Genomic DNA, 18603 nt, shown 5'->3' with positions numbered 1-18603 from the left:
TGATCCTTAATACGAAGCATAGATTAAACTGCTCACAGTTCAAGTATGATTTCAAGTTTCTGTTATTAGACACTTTCATTTGGATTCTCTTCTGAGGTCTGAAGAAGTAAAACTATAATTTTTTTTTTTTTTTTTTTTTTTTTTTACAATAACAAAGCAGTGATAACAGAAAACCCTAAAAAAATATATTTTTTTATTTTCTTCCTGCACGAATAATAATCTGAAAATTTCTTCAGATTCATCTTCCAACCCCTTTTGGGGGTCCTGATCTTCCGGTTGGGAACCACTACTGTGCAGTCACTGTTATTCAACATGTCACACACTTCGCAAATTATATTTTCTCCCTCTGTTATCCGTCAAGGTAAAATACACCCTTTCCTCACATTAAACTGGTAATAATGTGTCTCTGGAAAAAAGGCCTTTCCCAGCGTTTATCAGCCCCTCCAAAAGAGACTGACAGTTTCCTGAATAAGAGGTTACAACCGGCCTTTCTCCCATTCTCACAAACACACACACACACACACACACACACACACACACACACACACACACACACACACACACACACACACACACACACACACACACACTTCTTTTCTTTTTTTTTTTCATTTGGAGTATTTAAGCCTTTCCATGTATTGGAGCTGCCGGCTTCCTACTATTCAGCCTGAAAATAGCCCTTGTTTTCAGGCTGAGAGCCAGGGCTTGTTGGCTGAGCTGGGGAGGGATATTACTGTGTCAGAAGGGAACTATCAGAGGAGAACACGGGATTAGTCTGCTACAGGGATGTTCACTTTACCTCGAGCGCCGTGGCATTAAAACACTGCCGTCCTACAACATAGGGGAAAAAAGCAGCAGACGCGGCTGCAGTTTACGTCGGGTAATTTGGCGTAAACAGCCGAGTCGACGGTCGTTAGAATGACTAATTCAAAACCCCTGACGAGTGAACGTAGATGGTTTGAATATCCAACGTGCTGAAACATTTCCGTGACGATACCTGGTGTTTTTCAGACCACTTGTGTAAAAGCTGTTGTGCACAAAGCTGTAGATACAACACACACACGATACACATCTCCTCCAAAGTAAAACAACAAAAAAAAGACGTTTTTTCTTCTCATCTCCAAGTTGCCGGACAGTACGGCCGAAAGATGGGACGAGCATGTTGATTAGAAATGACATTAGAAAAAAGTAGGAGTGGTGGGATGCTGAAGGTCAGATGAGATCATTTGAGCATGCAGTGAATGATTAACAGTCTCCTTTCTCCCGGTAATGACTGTCAGAGTGCCCTTGGGCAACCTAGTAAAACCTTGTGCCTACTTTCACCGCAGCAGCTCTGACCTTATGTGACACTCTGATTGGGACACGGCTCGCCTTGTTAACCAGACTGTACACGAGGCGACGGGTGGCACATTTACTGTTTGTATGTTTCTAGCATGTTAGTCTGAGGGGAATTGGCGGACGGATCTCGGAACGAGTCGAGGACATATGTTTCTGTTTAAGTGACAAAACCCTCCGACGACAGCAGTGGTCGTTGGTTATACAACCCCAACAGTGGACGCAACGTCAGACTTTCACACAGAGCTCCGCTGTTTGTTTTCTATTTCCTGCTGAAAGCCAACATTGGTTCATTTTAACCACGGCCACAATTGTTTCCTAACCTTAACCATGAAGTTATTTTAACTCCAAACGCTCTTTCCAACCCAAACCAACCGGTTTTTGTGCCTAAACTCAACCAAAACTTAGTATCAAATAAGAAAAATGCTCCTATTTTAATTGTTTCTGAAGACGGTGACGAATGGTGTCGGATGCAGGCATGAGATCAGAAAATGCTCGTCAAAGTTCTGGAGGGAATATTTACTTTGTAGAACTTCTTGCTTGAGACCGTTGGACCGAGCCGACCTGGACTTGTTCGGCTTGTCGGATGTTTCAGGCCAGAATCTGATACAAATTACTGTAAATATCTAATTGCAGCTGGTTTCAAGGGGAACATCTGTTTCACTTTGTAAAGACAATCTCAAGTTCTTCCAGGCAAAAGTGCTCTGAAACACGTGGCTGCAAATTGCAACGACAGCAAGGAAATCTTTCCCACACAACACCTGCATTTGTGACTGTTACAGGTTAAAAACAAAGAGCTGCTTCCAAAGTCAACAACTCCTGATGCCTAAACAACATCATTGGTGCCTTTTTCAGATGTTAGTGGGACACAGGAAAAACTAGGAGTGTTTAAAACGCTTGTGGTCACAGTTACAGTTCAAAGTAAGTTTGTCTCCATTACTTAAAGAAGCTAAATTTGACAGTTAATTGGAGACAGATTTGAAGCCCCGGTGATTGAGTTACATGCTTGCTCAGCACGTCCACCCCCAAAGACCCCCACCCAAAGTTAGTTTGCAGCTACTTTCTGCTTCGCTGTAGACGTAGGTCGTTCAAAGCTATTTGAATAATCGATCGAGCTGCTGCTACTGTACTTATACAAGCATCTCACTTGCTAACCTTGTTTCGTTTTTATTTATAAGTTGACTGCAGACAGGAAACTCAAAATGGGGGAAGACAGAGAGGAAGGATGACAAGCAACAACAACAAAAAAAGCTGATGATTAAAAAAATCACATTATATGGTTTGCTATCGGGAAAAAAAAGTTATTTTTTTTTAATTTGTTACTAAACAGGATGTCGCTGAAGATTTAATGGTCAATTTTCTCAAGACAGAGAAAAGTCAGGCAGAAAACCAGAACAGTTTTATCTAGTTAGAGGATACGAGCCGGGCACCCTGCCTGGAGTTTGATCCCACTGTTTCCCTCTGATTGGTTTAACGCCAACGGGGGCCCGTGACTGGCCAATGACCGCTCTCCGGCTCGGCCAGCAAGCATCTGGATGGTTGCTGGTGCCGAACAAGGGGCGGGCTAACCGGGCTTGTAATGTTATCCAGATGTTATCTGGATACGCTAATCCTGACGTATTTAAGATGACAAGCTGACCCCTGGTTCCTCTCACTGCAGATCACCACAGATTTACAGTTTTTTTTCTCCAGACTTTGAATATTGTACTTAAGGTCTTTAAAGTGGAAGAACATTGTTGGAGCGCAGTGTGGGAACGAGGGGCAGATCTGTTTGTTAGCTGCACCTAAAGAGGGAACAGCCAGACGAATGTGTGTGTGTGTGTGTGTGTGTGTGTGTGTGTGTGTGTGTGTGTGTGTGTGTGTGTGTGTGTGTGTGTGTGTGTGTGTGTGTGTGTGTGTGTGTGTGTGTGTGTGTGTGTGTGTGTGTATTCCACACATTTTGCCCTGAGTTGTAAACATCTCAACAAAGGCGGCTCATATTAAAATGTATCGTCCTGCCCATCTCTCGCTCCCTCTCTTGTCCTCCTCCGCTTCTTCTCTGAAGCACCCTGTGACAATAAACTTGTTTTTTAAAGGTACTTTTCTATTAAAACTTGATTTACTGCCTAATTAATCACTCAAAGTCTTCCTGGGGGTGATTAATTGAGCAACAAACTCAGCATTTTTTATGGAAGTTGTTCATGCTTTTCCTCGATAAGAGCAGCAGTGAAGAAGACACCGTTTTCGCTCATCAGTTAATCTGTTTTCTTTTCTGTGTTTGTTTTTTTTTTTGTCCTGTTGTGTCTGCAGTTGTGTGTCATCCTGGAGCCCATGCAGGAGCTCATGTCAAGGCACAAGACCTACAACCTCAGCCCCCGGGACTGTCTCAAGACATGCCTATTCCAAAAATGGCAGAGAATGGTAGCCCCACCAGGTAACTACCCACTGCTCACATCTGGACTATGTTTATTCAGTGAAGCCCGGAGCTCCCACAAATCTGGGGGGGGAAAAAAAACACCTTCTTTCAGCAAAAGATTTTCAGATAAGTCTCTGAAAAGTTCAGGCAAAAAAATAAAATAATGAAAAATAAATAGTTTAAGTCCCAACAAGCAAATAAAGTTTGCATCAGAGATATTTTAATTTTCGAAAATGTTATGGATCCGGTGAGCTAATCATTTCCTCTGCTGAGCATTTAAGTTTTCTTCCTTTTTTTCCTTTTTAAACAGCTTCTAATTCAACCCCATCACTCACTGTGTAGGAATATGAGTATTTTCACTGCGAATGTGTTTTTCATTGCATCATTTATGTTCCCAAATTTGCCATTATATGTCTTAATCCCTTAAATATGTTTTGCCTGTCAGGTATATGAAATTAATCAGAATTCAGGGTTGCCTCTTGAATCTCAACCTCTGCCAATCTGAACGTGCCTCTCAGCTTCCTATGATTGATGTTTGCAGGGTAGGTTTCTGAAAAGTACCAGGCTTAAATTGGCTGCGCGGTCTTAAGCCGGGGAGAGAGGGAGTAAGCCGAATTTTTTTTCTCTCTTTTGGACACATTGGAGTGGCTGCAAATTACAGCAATGCTTAGCAAGGCGTGACGAGATGTCTTTAAAAACCAACACCAGTCAAAAAGCCTTTGACTCAGACCTGTGTAACTTTAATTAAGAGTGCCGAGTGTAATCAAACTAGTAGATCCAGCTCCCCGGCCAGCGTCTCCCCAGCGCCGACCACGTTCATCAAAGAAAAGGAAAAAAAAAAAGCATTTTATGAGTATGAAGTCTTTGGGAAAAAAAATACTCTTATATTAATGGTTAATTGTGCTCTATGGGTGCTTCAGTTTTATCATATGCTGTTATAATGTCATGTGATCTGCAGCTTTGATTCGGTTTGATATAGTTTTGTGGGAGCTGGGGCTTTGAACTATAAAGTTGCCTCGTGGTAACTTTTTAAACATTAAGAAGTCTTCCTTGAAGTCACGGCTCCATTGTGTGTTCTACCATTTAAAAAAAAAAAAAAAAAGTCATTTCGTGTCATCTATCTATACTTCGACATGACGGTTGGCTGATCTTTGCAGTTTAGCTGGAATTGGGGTTTTTCCTTTATTGGCGGCGTGTTATTCCCCCCTTTCCTGCGATTCTTCTCCTGCTTGGAAAACCGGTTGGGATTTAGCCAGGAAGGAAGCCACGGGCGCATTTATGCTCTGATAAGTCCCTTTTGGTGGAAATGGAAGTGATCTTAGTGCGTCACCGGTTCAGCATCGGAGGAAACCAGTCGGATAACAGAAATGATTGTCTCTGACAATAGGCCTGCTTTTTTTTTTTTTTCTGCTCACACGTCTGTCAAAGTCAGGAATCAAGAGTAGAGATACTGATAAAAACAAAAATTTTAAATCCCCTTTATTGTTTTGCCTCTGATTTACTTTCAGTTTTGTTTGTATCATGAGTCGCTGGTTCTTCTAACTGAATATGAAAGCATCTCCCTTGGTGTGATTAGTAAGAACCTCGAAAAATGTATTTCATTTTCAGACATCTGTTTGAAGATCACAGCCGTGTTTTCTTGTGTCTCCTGAGATTAAAAGGAATAATGTTTTCTAACAAATGGTGGCAAGATTTGCTAAATCTTGTAGTCATAAATTATGCACTTATTTTGCAAATAGTAGAAAAAACACTAAGATCTCTATTTACTCTGGGTCAGTGCTTCATGTCTTTATAATAACGATTTCACTTGTGGTTTAATTGCACCTTCAGGAATCGTGTAGAGCTCATGAGTGGAAGAACATCTTTCAGTTACGCAGTGGTGTTAAGTAGCTTTGAATGTGTCGTTATTTCTCTCCCTTTTTCTCCGTTGTCGTGTCACTGCTTCAAAAATTATTCATGAGTAAAGTAAAACTGATTTTTTTGTTGTTGTTTTTTTTGGCTCCGGTTTCAGCTGGACACCCACAGAACTTCAAAACGGAAATATTTCCCACAAATCACAAAAAAGGTATCTTCTCTCTTACAGTGTTTAATCGTCTGTAGTTCCAGAAGAGAGCAGCCGTCTCCTGCTCAGTGGAATGCATTGAAATACGTTTTTGTGTGTTGAACATGGCTGCTCGACTGCATGTTGATGATTTTAGTCCTCAGACCTGTGATGACTTACCAAATGTAGGTTAGACATGTCGTGTTAAAATGCATGTAAAGACTTGGCTTAAACGTAGTGGTGAATACCGTTACGCACCTGTGCTCTGCAACTCAACTCCGCAGAACATAAGCAAATGAGTGAATTCGGCATGGAAGCATATTCAGTACGACAAACACAGATGTGTTTTCTGCCTCAGCTGAGCGGTTTTAATCTGCTTCATGCTACCGAGGAACCGCCGCAGTCGGCGCTGCGCCGGAATCATTAACGGATTTACATTACGTTGAGCATCAGGGTCCATTGTTGAGCATTTATGCAAATGAGGCAGGGCTTCTTTCTTACGAGTGCATGTCTTTGGGAGACGTTAACGCTCATGTGGTTTCACCTCTGAAGAAAACAAAGCGTGGCTCACCGTAGAGTCGCCGCTCTTATCTGTGGAACACGTCTTTTTTTTTTTTTTTGCGCGCGTGTTCTCCCTGCATGCATACGCACGGATAACATGTTCACCCGCATGTCTTTGTGTCTCTGCATGTGATTTTTGCCTCGTCAGAGCCTCTGCTCTGTGACCTCACATACACACTGCACGCCGCGCGCGCACGCACACACACACACACACACACACACACACCTACACCTTGTCTCCGTCTGTATGCATTATGTTCTTGGCATGGCCTCTGTTTCTGTTTGCTGGTCGCGCCAAAGCTGAGCCCGCCCGACAGACCACCACGAAGAGGAGGAAACGGAAGAACTCGGCCAGCAGCGCCAACAGCAGCGTGGGCACCGCCGCCAGCAAGAAGCGCAGCCCCGCCACCAACTTCAGCCTCTCCAGTCAGGTACCTGTAAGCATCAACTCCACTCGGTTTGCCTCCTCTTTTTTTTTTTTTTTTTTCTTCTTTCTTGTTTTCAATATATTGCCACGTGAATGTTTGCGGGGTTTTACAGGCAGCCGTAGATACATTCCTAAAGGTACTGCAGCTATTAGGGTTTAATTTATTTGCACAAATGAGAGAAGAAGAAGGAGAAGAAGAAGAAGAAGAAGAAAAAAAAAGAAAAAAAACTGCAGGACGAGCGGGTAGAAAAAGAAAACGCAAACCTGTGTAGTGAAACAAAGAAACCCTGAGGGACTTGTAGGAAAACATCTCGCCCCCAAAAGACACAAAAGGGGAAAATTCAACAAAATATCATAAAGAGTGACACAAACGACATTTAAAAAATCACCAAAGCAGAAGAAGGTGCAAAAACGGCTGGATTTATAAATAACAAGTGAAGAAGATGAACGAAAGTGTTCCAGCAGGTTGTATCATACGACTAACTATCGCAGCTCCCGCCGTAATTTCTTTTCTCCCAGTAAACTTTGCCCTCCTCAGAGTGTAGATGTTTATAAAGACCCAGTTGGCCAAATATCCTGGAGCTTCTTTAAAAAAAACAAAAAAACATCTTTGAATCTTTAGGACCCAATGGGAAAATGTGGATGTGGAAAGTGACACTCTGCCCTCTCTCAGCCACCACTCTTCAAATGCCCTTGAGCAAGACACCGAACACTCACAACTGCCCGGGGGACCAGTGGACAAACTGTATTTGAACTCACACACACACACACACACACACACACACACACACACACACACACACACACACACACACACACACACACACACACACACACGGATGCACAGAAGGCAGGTATGTTAATGTGAAACAAACTCTGTACACGTTTCTCTCCAACTACTGTACATTCTGACAGATGTGGGATTTTTTTTTTAAGCTGATATCAATATAATACTGTCATGATATATTATCCGCTTTTTTTTTTAAATTTAAAAAAAAAAATTCTATTGAAACACTTAACAGTCACTTTCAAACCATTTTGGCTTCTGAAAAAGAAGCAAAACAATAAACTTAAAAGTAGAAAGATAACAGAAAAGTTGCTACAAATTAAACTCGTATTAATAAGTATTTTAATCGTGTATTAAACGATACATTAAAATGCGGCCTGTAACACACATAACTGCATTTGATGAGTAACAGCAGGTCAACCGGGTCGACTGTTTTAAGAAAGACCTGAAGCATTTTCACACTGATGTATTTTTGAAAGCTAATGTAGATATTTTTGTATTAAAACAACATGGCAGCAAACTTTACTTCCTAAAAGTTGCATATAAATGTTAATAATACGAAACGCAACATTATTGCTGCCATTATTTTGTGCATATGTCGAATATACATTCGACGTACTTTTCTCCATTGTTTGCCTCTAAATAGAAAATCTGTGTTGAAAAATACTTTTAGACCAACATTTACTGTAATTAAAACTAGATTTAGAATACATTTTTTCGATTTTTAACACAGGATGTCCCATAACACAGACGAAATCTGCATTACAGTAGATTTTCATGTCTAAATGAGTTATGTTTCCACAAATCTTTACTAAAGTAAACAGTTTAACTGCCTCATATAACCGGTAGACTGTGTGAATAACCGGCGTCTATGATTTCATGAACTAATAAGCAATAATAATAACAGACAGTTTCATTCTATTGCTCAGAAAAGTAATATGGCTACAGATAAGTTAAAAAAAAAAAAAAAATTTAAATCTATTCCAATGACTCCGCATGCTGTGTTTCTGGGTATAAACACCTGATTTGACTACACGTCTCCATAAAAGGCAACTCGACACAGGTGGAGGTTAAACAGCCTCTCGAACAGCTGAGTATTACACCACATGCCTGCCGCTCCCCTCGAGGATTCAGTGCCGCTGTGAGCGTGTTGTCTGCAGAGGCTCTACTTTTATTCTGCTCATTGCACACACACACACACACACACACACACACTGCATTATATTTACACTGCAGCATCTAATTTACTGTGCTGAAAGCCACACTGGTGCAGCACGCCAGCGTTGCCCAACACACATCATTTCCGTACAGCTAAAACTGTGCCCGTGGCCGAATTTGTCGACGTTAAAGTGTTGCCGGTTGACGTTAATGTGTGTTCATCTTGGTAAACTGAACTAATTCTGCTTAATGGGAATTTTAAGATGCTAATGCTCTTCTGTACAGTGTGGGCAGAATAGCTTCGCGCTCTCCCAGAAATGATGTTTATACACTTCTAATTTGTTCAGAAAGAAGGCATGAACTTTTCGATTGTCTTTTGTGACGGAGGAAGTGCTGCAATGTACGGACGGTTTTAGAGAGCGGAGGGCGTATGAAGGTGCAGGAAAGTGGACTTTGGTTACTGTTAGAGAAAGATCGTGGTTTTAGTTCAATTTTTGAACATGTAAACAAGTCGTGAGACGCTTCAATTCGCTGTAAACATTTTCGATATTTGTCTGAGATCCTAATCTTTCTCTAGCTTTAACTAAGTCCTTTAAGTTGCCAAAACATAACCACAAATGTGGATATGATATTTGCAGGAGCAGATGTTGTCAAAAAGACAAAAGTAACATGTTGTCTACCGACGTATTTTTAGAATTGGCAGAAACTCTACGATGATTTCATTTCTTCGACTAAATCGCACGGACGAGTCATTTCTAGGACACATCGTGGAACTTGTAGAAACTCCACATCCCAGTCGGTTGAAGAACTTCACTACCGAGTCGACTGCCTTGTTTCTCTGACATCAAGTCATGTAACGATCTGCTCATCTGCTGGTTTTCTTATTTTCGTGTTTTTCTAATTGTACTTCTGAATAGGGAGCCCTCTCTCGGGGTCACCTCCACACACTGTAATGACCCTGTACGTTCTGTCTCGTGGCTCGCTGTCTCGTCATCTTTTGCAGATTGGTTGCCCGCGCTCTCTTCTTTAGTCTCACACACACACACACACACACACACACACACACACACACACACACACACACACACACACACACACACACGCACGCGCAAATTGTTTTCTCTCTCTCGAAGGCGGCGTGGCTCCGTGCCAGCTCTCATTATCACCGATATCTGTATACATCCCCTTCCTCCCCCCTTCTTCCTCCTTCACATGCACACTCTCTACTCCATCACTGCCCCTTCCTCCTCCTCCTCACCACCACCACCACCACCACCACCACCACCTTCCCACCCACACACACTCACACAGAAACACACGCAGACACGCACACACCAGGCGTACCACTCATGTCGTGCATTCACACGCCTCTTAAAGACTGGCAGCGTGGCCGGTAACATGCCGGTTACATATGTTGCGCGCCTGCTGTCTTTGTCTGAGAAGTTGTTCGGTTGTGGCTGAACACAAGCCTACGTGAGCCCAATAACAATAAGGAGTGGACCCTCGCGAGGGGAATGGTGGTGGTGGTGGGGGGGGGGGGGGTTACCAGCGGCTGGAGGAGAGGAGGCGTAGGAGGGGAGGGGAGGGGAGGGGGGGGTTCATAGAACGAGCAACACTGACCTCTAGTGGCCTGAATGAAGCATCAGACGTGCGTTTCCTCTTCCAGCCAGAAGAAAGGAAGCGAGCACCAGAGGTGTTGTGGAGTGAACCCTTAACTCTCTGTGGACAAACTGTGAACCTGACACTGAAGGTGATTGGAGGATTGGACACAAACAACATGCAGCAGTGGTATAAACAGCTCAGGAGACAAAATAGAAAAAGAAAAGAAAAGAAATCCTCTTTTTTTTCATATTATTTATAGACCCAAAGAGAAGTTTTATATATGTTTCTTACCAGAATCAGAACCAGGTGAATTGTCACTTCTGTGGTACACACACAGCATACATGGGGTCAAAAATATCGTTCTCCACAGTCCGTTAATAATTAACATTAATAATCTTTTTTTTTTTTTTTTTTAAAGAATCACAGGAAGTACAACTTACGTTTTCAATACATTTTCGATTTGGCCGTGTTGATGCTTCTTCTCATCTGATGGCAGGATTGTGAACGAACCTGAAGATTCAACAACTTCTGTTCTGGTTGTTTCTCTTAAACCTGTTTACAACAAACAGACACACTTCTGGAGCACCTGAAAAAAACAACAACAACAACAAAAAAAATTATCTATTTACACCTGTTCAAATTATATATATATATTTTTTTTAAATGAAACTGCATATTTATGACCCATAATTGTGAGAGGACTGAATGAGCCACAGAGAGAGCGGGAAATGAGAAACAAGCTTAACAAGCTGATTTTGGTCTTTTTTTTATGAGATTTGTTGACAATAAGAAAACTTCAAACTATCACAGGACTTGTTGAACAAAAAATGAACACAATATTAAAACTGTCGCACTTGTCTGCGTTCAGTAAACTTGAATACAGAATGAACGTAGGGGCTAATTAACAGCATCTTTTAATTTCCAGCTGTTTTTTTTTTTGTTTTTTTGTTGTTTATTTTGCTGCTTCGAGGGACCGTCCCGTCCCGTCGTCGCGTCCTAAGTTGTCATCACCAAATTCCCACTTGTTGTTTGGGAAGCAAACGTGTCCTCCACGCTCCTCGCACGCTAATCTCCGTACAAATATGTTGATGGTACCGCTCGGTGAACGGGGCGAGGGAGGGCGGGTGTGGTGGTGGGGGGAGGGAAGGAGGGAGGGATGGGGAGAGGGCGTCCATCGCCGCGTCTTCTCATTTAAAGCCTCGCCCGCGTAGCTAGCGCCAAAGCTAACTCTTAACGAGATGAGTAGACAAGTAGACGGTATTAATTAGCTCACAATTAGGCACTCCCCAGTCTCAGACTAGCCACCAGCTGTTATCTTCAGAGGGGTATTTTTTTTTGGTGTGTGTGTGTGTGTGTGTGTGTGTGTGTGTGTGTGTGTGTGTGTGTGTGTGTGTGTGTGGTGGGGGAGGAGGGGGGGGGGTGCCCAAAATTGGCCAGAGGTAGGTTGACAGGCCTCTTCAGAGGAACAGATGGCGAATGCGAGCCTTGTTGGCAATCAGCACGTTTTTACCTAATGACTTAATTAGCTATGCAAATTGACAAATCAGTGTGGATATTGTCATTTAGTTGAAAAGCTCACCTAAATTAATTAGCCTGATTAAGGCGTAGTGGGGTGTCGAAGTGGTCGCTAGGGGGTGTTTTGGGGACGGCTCGGATAAATAAACTCCTCGTCGGCGTGCTTTCCATCAAAGTGATGTGACCTGTGCCCTTTTTGAGTTTTCGGCTCGTTTTTGTTTGTCTGTTTGCGCGGCGGCGTGTTCGTTCTCGCGCGCGGATTTATAATTTTATTTTTTGTTTGTTTGTTTGTTTGTTTTTTTGTGTGTTTCCGCGCGCGAAGGTCGATCCGCGTTCGAGCTTCCCTTTTGGTCTGTTGTTTGGCGTTCGGGCGTGCGATTGTGCGCGAAGGCGCGATTGTACAGTAAGCTTTATTATCTGGGTTTGTGCGTGTGTGTGTGTGTGTGTGTGTGTGTGTGTGTGTGTGTGTGTGTGTGTGTGTGTGTGTGTGTGTGTGTGTGTGTGTGTGTGTGTGTGTGTGTGTGTGTGTGTTGCAGAGACGGCTGAGGAGAGCGAGGTCTCCCAGGCCGGGCGCCGTTGACACACATGGCCAGCGAAGCGTGCGCTCCATTTAACAGTACGGCTTCTTCACGGGGTTACGGTGGGCGGCGCCGGGGCTCGGCGGCGGGAAGGCGCTTCGCCGGGAGGCGGGGGGGGAGGGTTAAAGAAAGATCCCGAGACTTTTAAGGACGCACAAATACCACAACAACAACAACAACAAAAAAAATAGATTCATGATGCTTCAGTGTTTCAAATCGACCAATCACACGGCGGAATCGAGTAACGTGACGAAACGCCCGTCGCCGCCGTCTCCAAAGAATCATCGCAGATATCGGCGGATCAATCTCTCGCTCTCTCTCTCTCTCTCTCCTCCCTTCCTTGACCCGCTGCGAGAGGCCATCTCTGTGAAATATGTCTTACATGATGAGTATTGATTGGGGTGGGGAGGGGGGGGTGGGGCGGGACGACGTCAGAGCACTTTGGGGGAGAGGAGACGGGGGTCGTCTTAAACGACCTCGTACTATTTTTACTCCTCCATTTAAAAAGGTGGTTGATTCAACTCTTAAATTATGGGGAAAACAGACAACATACATAATCATTTATTTGAAGTAATGAAAACGTTATTATGAGGTCCTTTTTTTGGGGGGTGGGGGTGGGGGGATGGGGTGGGGGGTGGATCCGCGTTCACTTGATATTCAGCCGGTGCTCCGGTCTGGGAATTAGATGAAAGAGATATGCATTAATTTCTTCTCTGGTGATTTCTCACTCACTTTAGCATATTCATGTTGAATCGCCCCGAGGCTAAATACGGCCGGTCCTGCACAAAACCAAAAACATTTCACGCCTGCCTGTGTAAAAAATTCATTATATTTGTGTACCAGATTTCGAAAGTAGTTCGAGACCGCTTTAAAGAATGTTAACGAGTAAAATTAACAAATTGGGAAGAAAAAAAAACAAAAGAAAGAAAAAAAAAAAACTAGAACAAGAAGAAGACGCTATTCGAACATTGTTTTCTGTGTAATATCAGATAGAAAAATAGATGGTGTTTCGTTCGGGGGCGGCAGGACGTCCCAATTAAAGGGGACAGTCGATTTCAACTTTCAATTTTATATCAGGATCTTTTATTTGACACTATCTCGGTCACACGTTCGTGTGAGGGACAACTGCTAAACTGCATGAGTCCCCCCCCCCCCCCGTATGCACATCGGCCACCGCCGACGGTATGAAGTGTCAGCCTGTGTGAAACGCTTGACGCTTATATGTCGTCATCTCTGTGGCAAACTCATTCGAAACTCCGCCGGGTAAACTTTAAGGCGGCCCGTCCGAAAACAACGCCGCTTTCTTCTGTTCCCTGGAAAACGGCTGCACAGCGGTGACTCCGTGTCGTATGTTAATGCGCAACATTCAAAGGGCATGAAAAGAAGCGCGTGAATTAAACAAGCAGTTTGAACGTGACCTTTTTAAAAATGCGTCGCCAGGAAACAAGAAGGTTAATGTTTTTGTTGTTTGTTGTGTTGTCTGTCGGTTTGTAAAACGTCCTCTCTCTCTCTCTCTCTCTCTCTCTCTCTCTCTCTCTCTCTCTCCAGGACGTGATGGTCGTGGGCGAGCCGACCCTGATGGGCGGCGAGTTCGGGGACGAGGACGAGCGTCTGATCACCCGTCTGGAGAACACGCAGTACGACGCCACCAACGGCCTGGACGACGAGGACGACTTCAACGGCTCCCCGGCTCTGGGCAACAACGCCGCGTGGGGCAGCAAACCGCCCGCCGCCCAGGACAGCAAGCCCGAGAGCACGGCGCCCCAGCCCTCGCAGTAGAAACACAAAAGAGGGAAGAGGAACGAAAGGAAAACAAAACAACAACAACAACAACAAAAAAAACGGCAAGATCCTCGACTCCACGTGGACGGGAATTTTTTAACCTCTCACCCTCCCCTCCCCTCTCCTCCCCCACACCCGAGGGCAGCGCTTCTACGCCTCGCAAACATCGTACTGAATCAGAGCCCCCACCCACCCCACCCGCCCCTCCAGCCTCCCCCCTCCGTCTGCAAACTCACCGCCTGGTCCAGCCAAAACATGTCCGTCCTGGATATTTTTCTTCTTCTCTGAATCACTGATAACATCTCGGAGAACACTGAGAACTGGCAGCATTGCACAGCAATATCCACAGACAAGAAATGCATACAAGTCGTATGCAGTTGTAATGTAAAAAAAAAAAAAAAAAAAAAAAAAAAAGAGCAAGGCGTGGGCTTTTTTTTTGTTTTGTTTTTCTTCTTCTTTCTTTCTTTTTTTTTGTTTTTTTTTCCAAGAATGCAGTGCAAAATTGCGGCTCAAATTCTCCCCCTCGGACCCTCAGATACAAAAAGCTCTGGTCTAGTTTGGAATACCCCGGCTGTGATTGGTTGACCTGCGGGTCACAAGTCATCACGCTGACAGTAGACGGTGGGGGAGGAAAGAAGAAGAGTAAAACCAACAAAATGTCTCGACATAAAAAATAAAACAAATTAAAAAAAATAGCAACCTCAAGAAGGGCAAGGTGGGTTTTTTTTTTGTTTTGTTTTGTTTTTAACAGCCAGCAGAGCCGACGGAGGCATCTAAACACACATTGGAGACAAATGAAACCGTTTGAGGCAATTGCATTTTTATTGGAAATTCACTCGGCTGTTGGTTTGTTTCTGCTGTTGCTGTTTATTTCCATTTCCAATTAAAGAGGATAGAAAAAAGTTCTCCACCGCTATGGACTCCTTTTGAAACGAGGGAAAATTGTGTCCTAGGATTGTTTTGTTTTTCCACATTACCGCGGTCGTCACAGATTGTGATTTCATGCAAACCAGTTTGATTGTGTTCGTAGTCTATTGGTATTTTTGCTTCTCTCAAAATCCTTTGCAATCACGTTGTAATTTTTGCCGATCAGTATGTGAACTTTGCCGACACGCGTTGATGCATTAAATGTTTTTTGGTTTTTTTCTGTTTTTCTGTTATTTTTCCTGGAAAATTGGACTTTCCCTTTAACGACCTACTCCCAAACTGATACTAAAGCCTTTTCCTGCATGATTTTTATAGGAAGTTTTATTTTGTTTGATATGTGTGCTTTTTCAAAAACACATCAAGTGGGATTTTTTTTTCCTTTTTTTCGGGTTTCATCAGTTTGGGAACACTGTTACAAGGTTTGTAGCTCTGTAAATAGAGGTGGAATCTATTTTGTCCACTGTAAATCAGCCACTGAAAGCAGTTTGGACTTGGCAGCTGTTTTGTTTTGTACAGGAGGTTTTCCGATTTCTGTAGGGTGGTTTGGATGTTTGCCTCTTGTCAGAACCAAACTCTTTCAAACGTTCCCACGTCCTCTCTAGCTAGTGCACAACCAAAGCCACAAAGTCAATAAACAGCCACACAGTCACATGATCATATTTGTTGTGTATTCTGTGACATACTGTAGGGAGAAACTTAAAAAAAAAAAAACTACAAAAACTACAAAAAAAAAAAAAAAAAAGCCGAGATAAAAATCCCATCCACCCCACAGAAATGCTCGGAGATCCCTGTGTTTGTGTTCACACTTGTTCTTTAATCTTTAATTGAATTGATACTACAGTATAATCCCTGATCTCTTTTGTTGGACTTTTGTTTGAAAACGGGCAAGAGGACAATGACGGAGCGTCTTTATACAATTGGATCTTATGGGTATTTATTTGTGCATTTGTAAGGAAGCTAACACATTTCTAAATATGTTTGAGCCTAGTATTATTAGACACCATTTGTACATTATATAGCAGAGGTGTTCAGTGTCATATCTGATGTCTGGTATGTATGCTTTACCATTATGTGTGCCAATAAACCGTGCTTACAAAGGAGCTGAATGTGGTTTCGGTTACGTGCATCGCGTGTGCGCGTAGTCGGCCGTCTGTTTATTGGGCATATTTACTTTCACCTATTAACTCTCGGTCGTCAAAAGAAATCGAGATAAAAAAAAAAAAAAATGGCAGAAGTGTCTCTTTTAAGGTCTGTTTACTAGCCAGTCCGCAGCTTTCTTTCATATCTCAGCTAATTAAGTTGCCCAATTATCACTGTTGAAATTCACATTTAAAGTTTTTGAGCACTTAAAGTACTTTTGGGAGACCCAGCTACACATTTAAAGCAACATCCTCTTGTGTACACTGTTGGAAATTATGTTTCTCGACTGCAATTATTATTTTCTGCTCTATTTTTTTTTTCTTCTTTTATTTTGCCCTCGACTGACCAAACAAAGGTATGTTTCATCACATTCCCTGCATTTATAATCGGATCTAATGGCAGAAAAGGACTCGGTCCTGTATCGTGAACACCGTCTTCTCGGCGCTGCTGTCTTCTGATGACATTTAATGATCATAGTGGTTGGAATCTACTGCAGAAGAAGCACAGATAAGGTGGAGACTTTCACATCTGAGGGATCCTCAGAAGACCAGAATGCAGTGCAGCATAATTTCAAATATTAACGTCCCTTCGTGATTCTGGACCTGCCCCAATATTCAAATACAAATCATGAGAAGGGTTGAATTTACATTTGTGTGCTCATACGTTCACGTTTGGTTAAAACCCTTCGCAGCAGGTCCGTGCACCTCTGAGCTGATTAAAATGCATTCTGGGAAATGTAAGAAGTTGCAATGTGAAGAATATGTTTAAAAACTGCTTCTCTCACTCAAAACATCTCCAGGGATGTTCTGTTCATCTCGTGTTAAAGGATATTAGCATTGAATTTGTTTTTTTTCTTTAATTGCAGTCTATATGTACTGCACTGACAGTTTACCACCTGCATGAGCAGGTAAACGTCAGCATGGGTGAACAAGAGAAGGTTAGTTGTCTGTTTGTTTGTTTGTTTGTTTGTTTTATTTACCTGCGTTTCCAACAATGAGCACTTTAATTCAGTTTTGTTCATACAATGCCATTTCATAACACAAAGCGTCTCATGGCATTTTGCATAATAAGGTCGAGACCATCCAATAGTACGCATTCGAGTCTATCTTCTGCGTGTCGGTTCTTTATTAAAATATGAACATGTAGCAGTTACCTGAATAATTTAAATAAATAAAACATAGAAGGCCGTCGAACCAGGAACGTGAACATCTGTGTGAAACTTAACTCGGTGGGAAGAAGCCTCAGCGCTGTTGTTGGGTAGACTTTAAATCCAGGACGATTGGATGGAACTTTGGCGACCCCAAGTGGAAGATGCTTGGTACTACAAAAACATTCAATTATTCTTAATTTAAAATGTGTCAACTGTTGGCAAATGTTTAACGTTTAAATATTTGTAAAAAATATTTTTTGCCTTTTTTTAAATAATGGCACAGAAAACAACAAACCAAATGTTTTTAATTAACGAAAATTATATTAATGTTTAACATGCATGTTAATAAACCGTGTATATACCTTTACAGTAGATAACATAAGTTAGGCTCTTAGTTATTTCTTTATTCATAGAATATTATAATAATTATACATGGAATTTCGATGTTATGTTGCTAGTGTCATTATTATACATTAATTATACGTCCAGCTAAGAGGAAGTGAATCATATTTAGCTTTAAATATATTTCTCAATATTTCCGCATCTTCTTCATTGAAATAAAGAACAGTTTTAAGCAAGAGGGAATTAGAGCTCAAATTATTTTGGCTATTAATTGATTAGTTAATCGACAGAAACATATTTGGCAACCATTTTCATTATGGTCACATCATTTTTAAGCAAAAATACCAAATATTTACTTGTTCCAGCTTCCTAATTTTGAGTATTTGCCATTTTTATGTGCCTCATGTGACAGTAGATAAATAGTTTAGGGTGTTTGGTCTGTTATTGTACAAAACAAGCTGTATGAAGACCTTTTTTGCATTGTTTTCTAGCATTCTACAGAGCAAAATATTAATTAAAGAAATAATTGGCACATCAATTTACATTTTATATCAATATCAGGAGGAAAATAGAGGGATTTTCTCCGCTTTTGGATTGATAGAGAAAGGAACAGAGTCGGTGTATAACCTGCAAATGTGCCTTTATATGAAAATTAAGTTTGGCAATTGTACGTTTTTTTTTTAAATTATTATTATTTTTTTTTTACGATCTTTACGATTTTAAATCTTTACGATGTATAAATGTTGTTTTAAATGTCATTAACCGTAAAAAGTCTATCGATAACGTGAAAATAGACCGTCGAATCTACCTGGTGACGTTGCCCCCATGATGACGTTTATCTTTACCTACGCTGCGGTGACGTT

The 18603-nt window shown here is 42.0% G+C and overlaps 1 protein-coding gene across 4 annotated transcripts in view; it reads left to right on the top strand.

Moving 5' to 3' along the window:
* The window catches only part of ldb2a (LIM domain binding 2a), a 95966-nt gene extending 79758 nt beyond the window's left edge, over nucleotides 1–16208 (top strand). Inside the window, exons 7-10 of one of the 4 annotated variants that reach the window (XM_069701761.1) lie at nucleotides 3625–3748; nucleotides 5742–5795; nucleotides 6633–6763; nucleotides 13948–16208. In XM_069701761.1, the coding sequence (XP_069557862.1) occupies nucleotides 3625–3748; nucleotides 5742–5795; nucleotides 6633–6763; nucleotides 13948–14178 (540 nt within the window). In that variant the 3' untranslated portion in view covers nucleotides 14179–16208. Of the gene's footprint in view, nucleotides 1–3624; nucleotides 3749–5741; nucleotides 5798–6622; nucleotides 6770–13947 lie in introns of all 4 variants that reach the window. The other 3 variants (XM_069701760.1, XM_069701759.1, XM_069701758.1) reach the window with 3 other exon arrangements.
* The last annotated feature ends 2395 nt before the right edge of the window (nucleotides 16209–18603 follow it).

This window comes from Brachyistius frenatus, unplaced genomic scaffold (assembly GCF_029030835.1).
Source record: "Brachyistius frenatus isolate BFR_SWC_R1_liver_20210118 unplaced genomic scaffold, ASM2903083v1 Contig_38, whole genome shotgun sequence".
Taxonomy (NCBI): domain Eukaryota; kingdom Metazoa; phylum Chordata; class Actinopteri; family Embiotocidae; genus Brachyistius; species Brachyistius frenatus.
The sequence above is the reverse complement of the archived record's forward strand: the minus strand, read 5'-3'. Positions and strand labels throughout refer to the sequence as shown.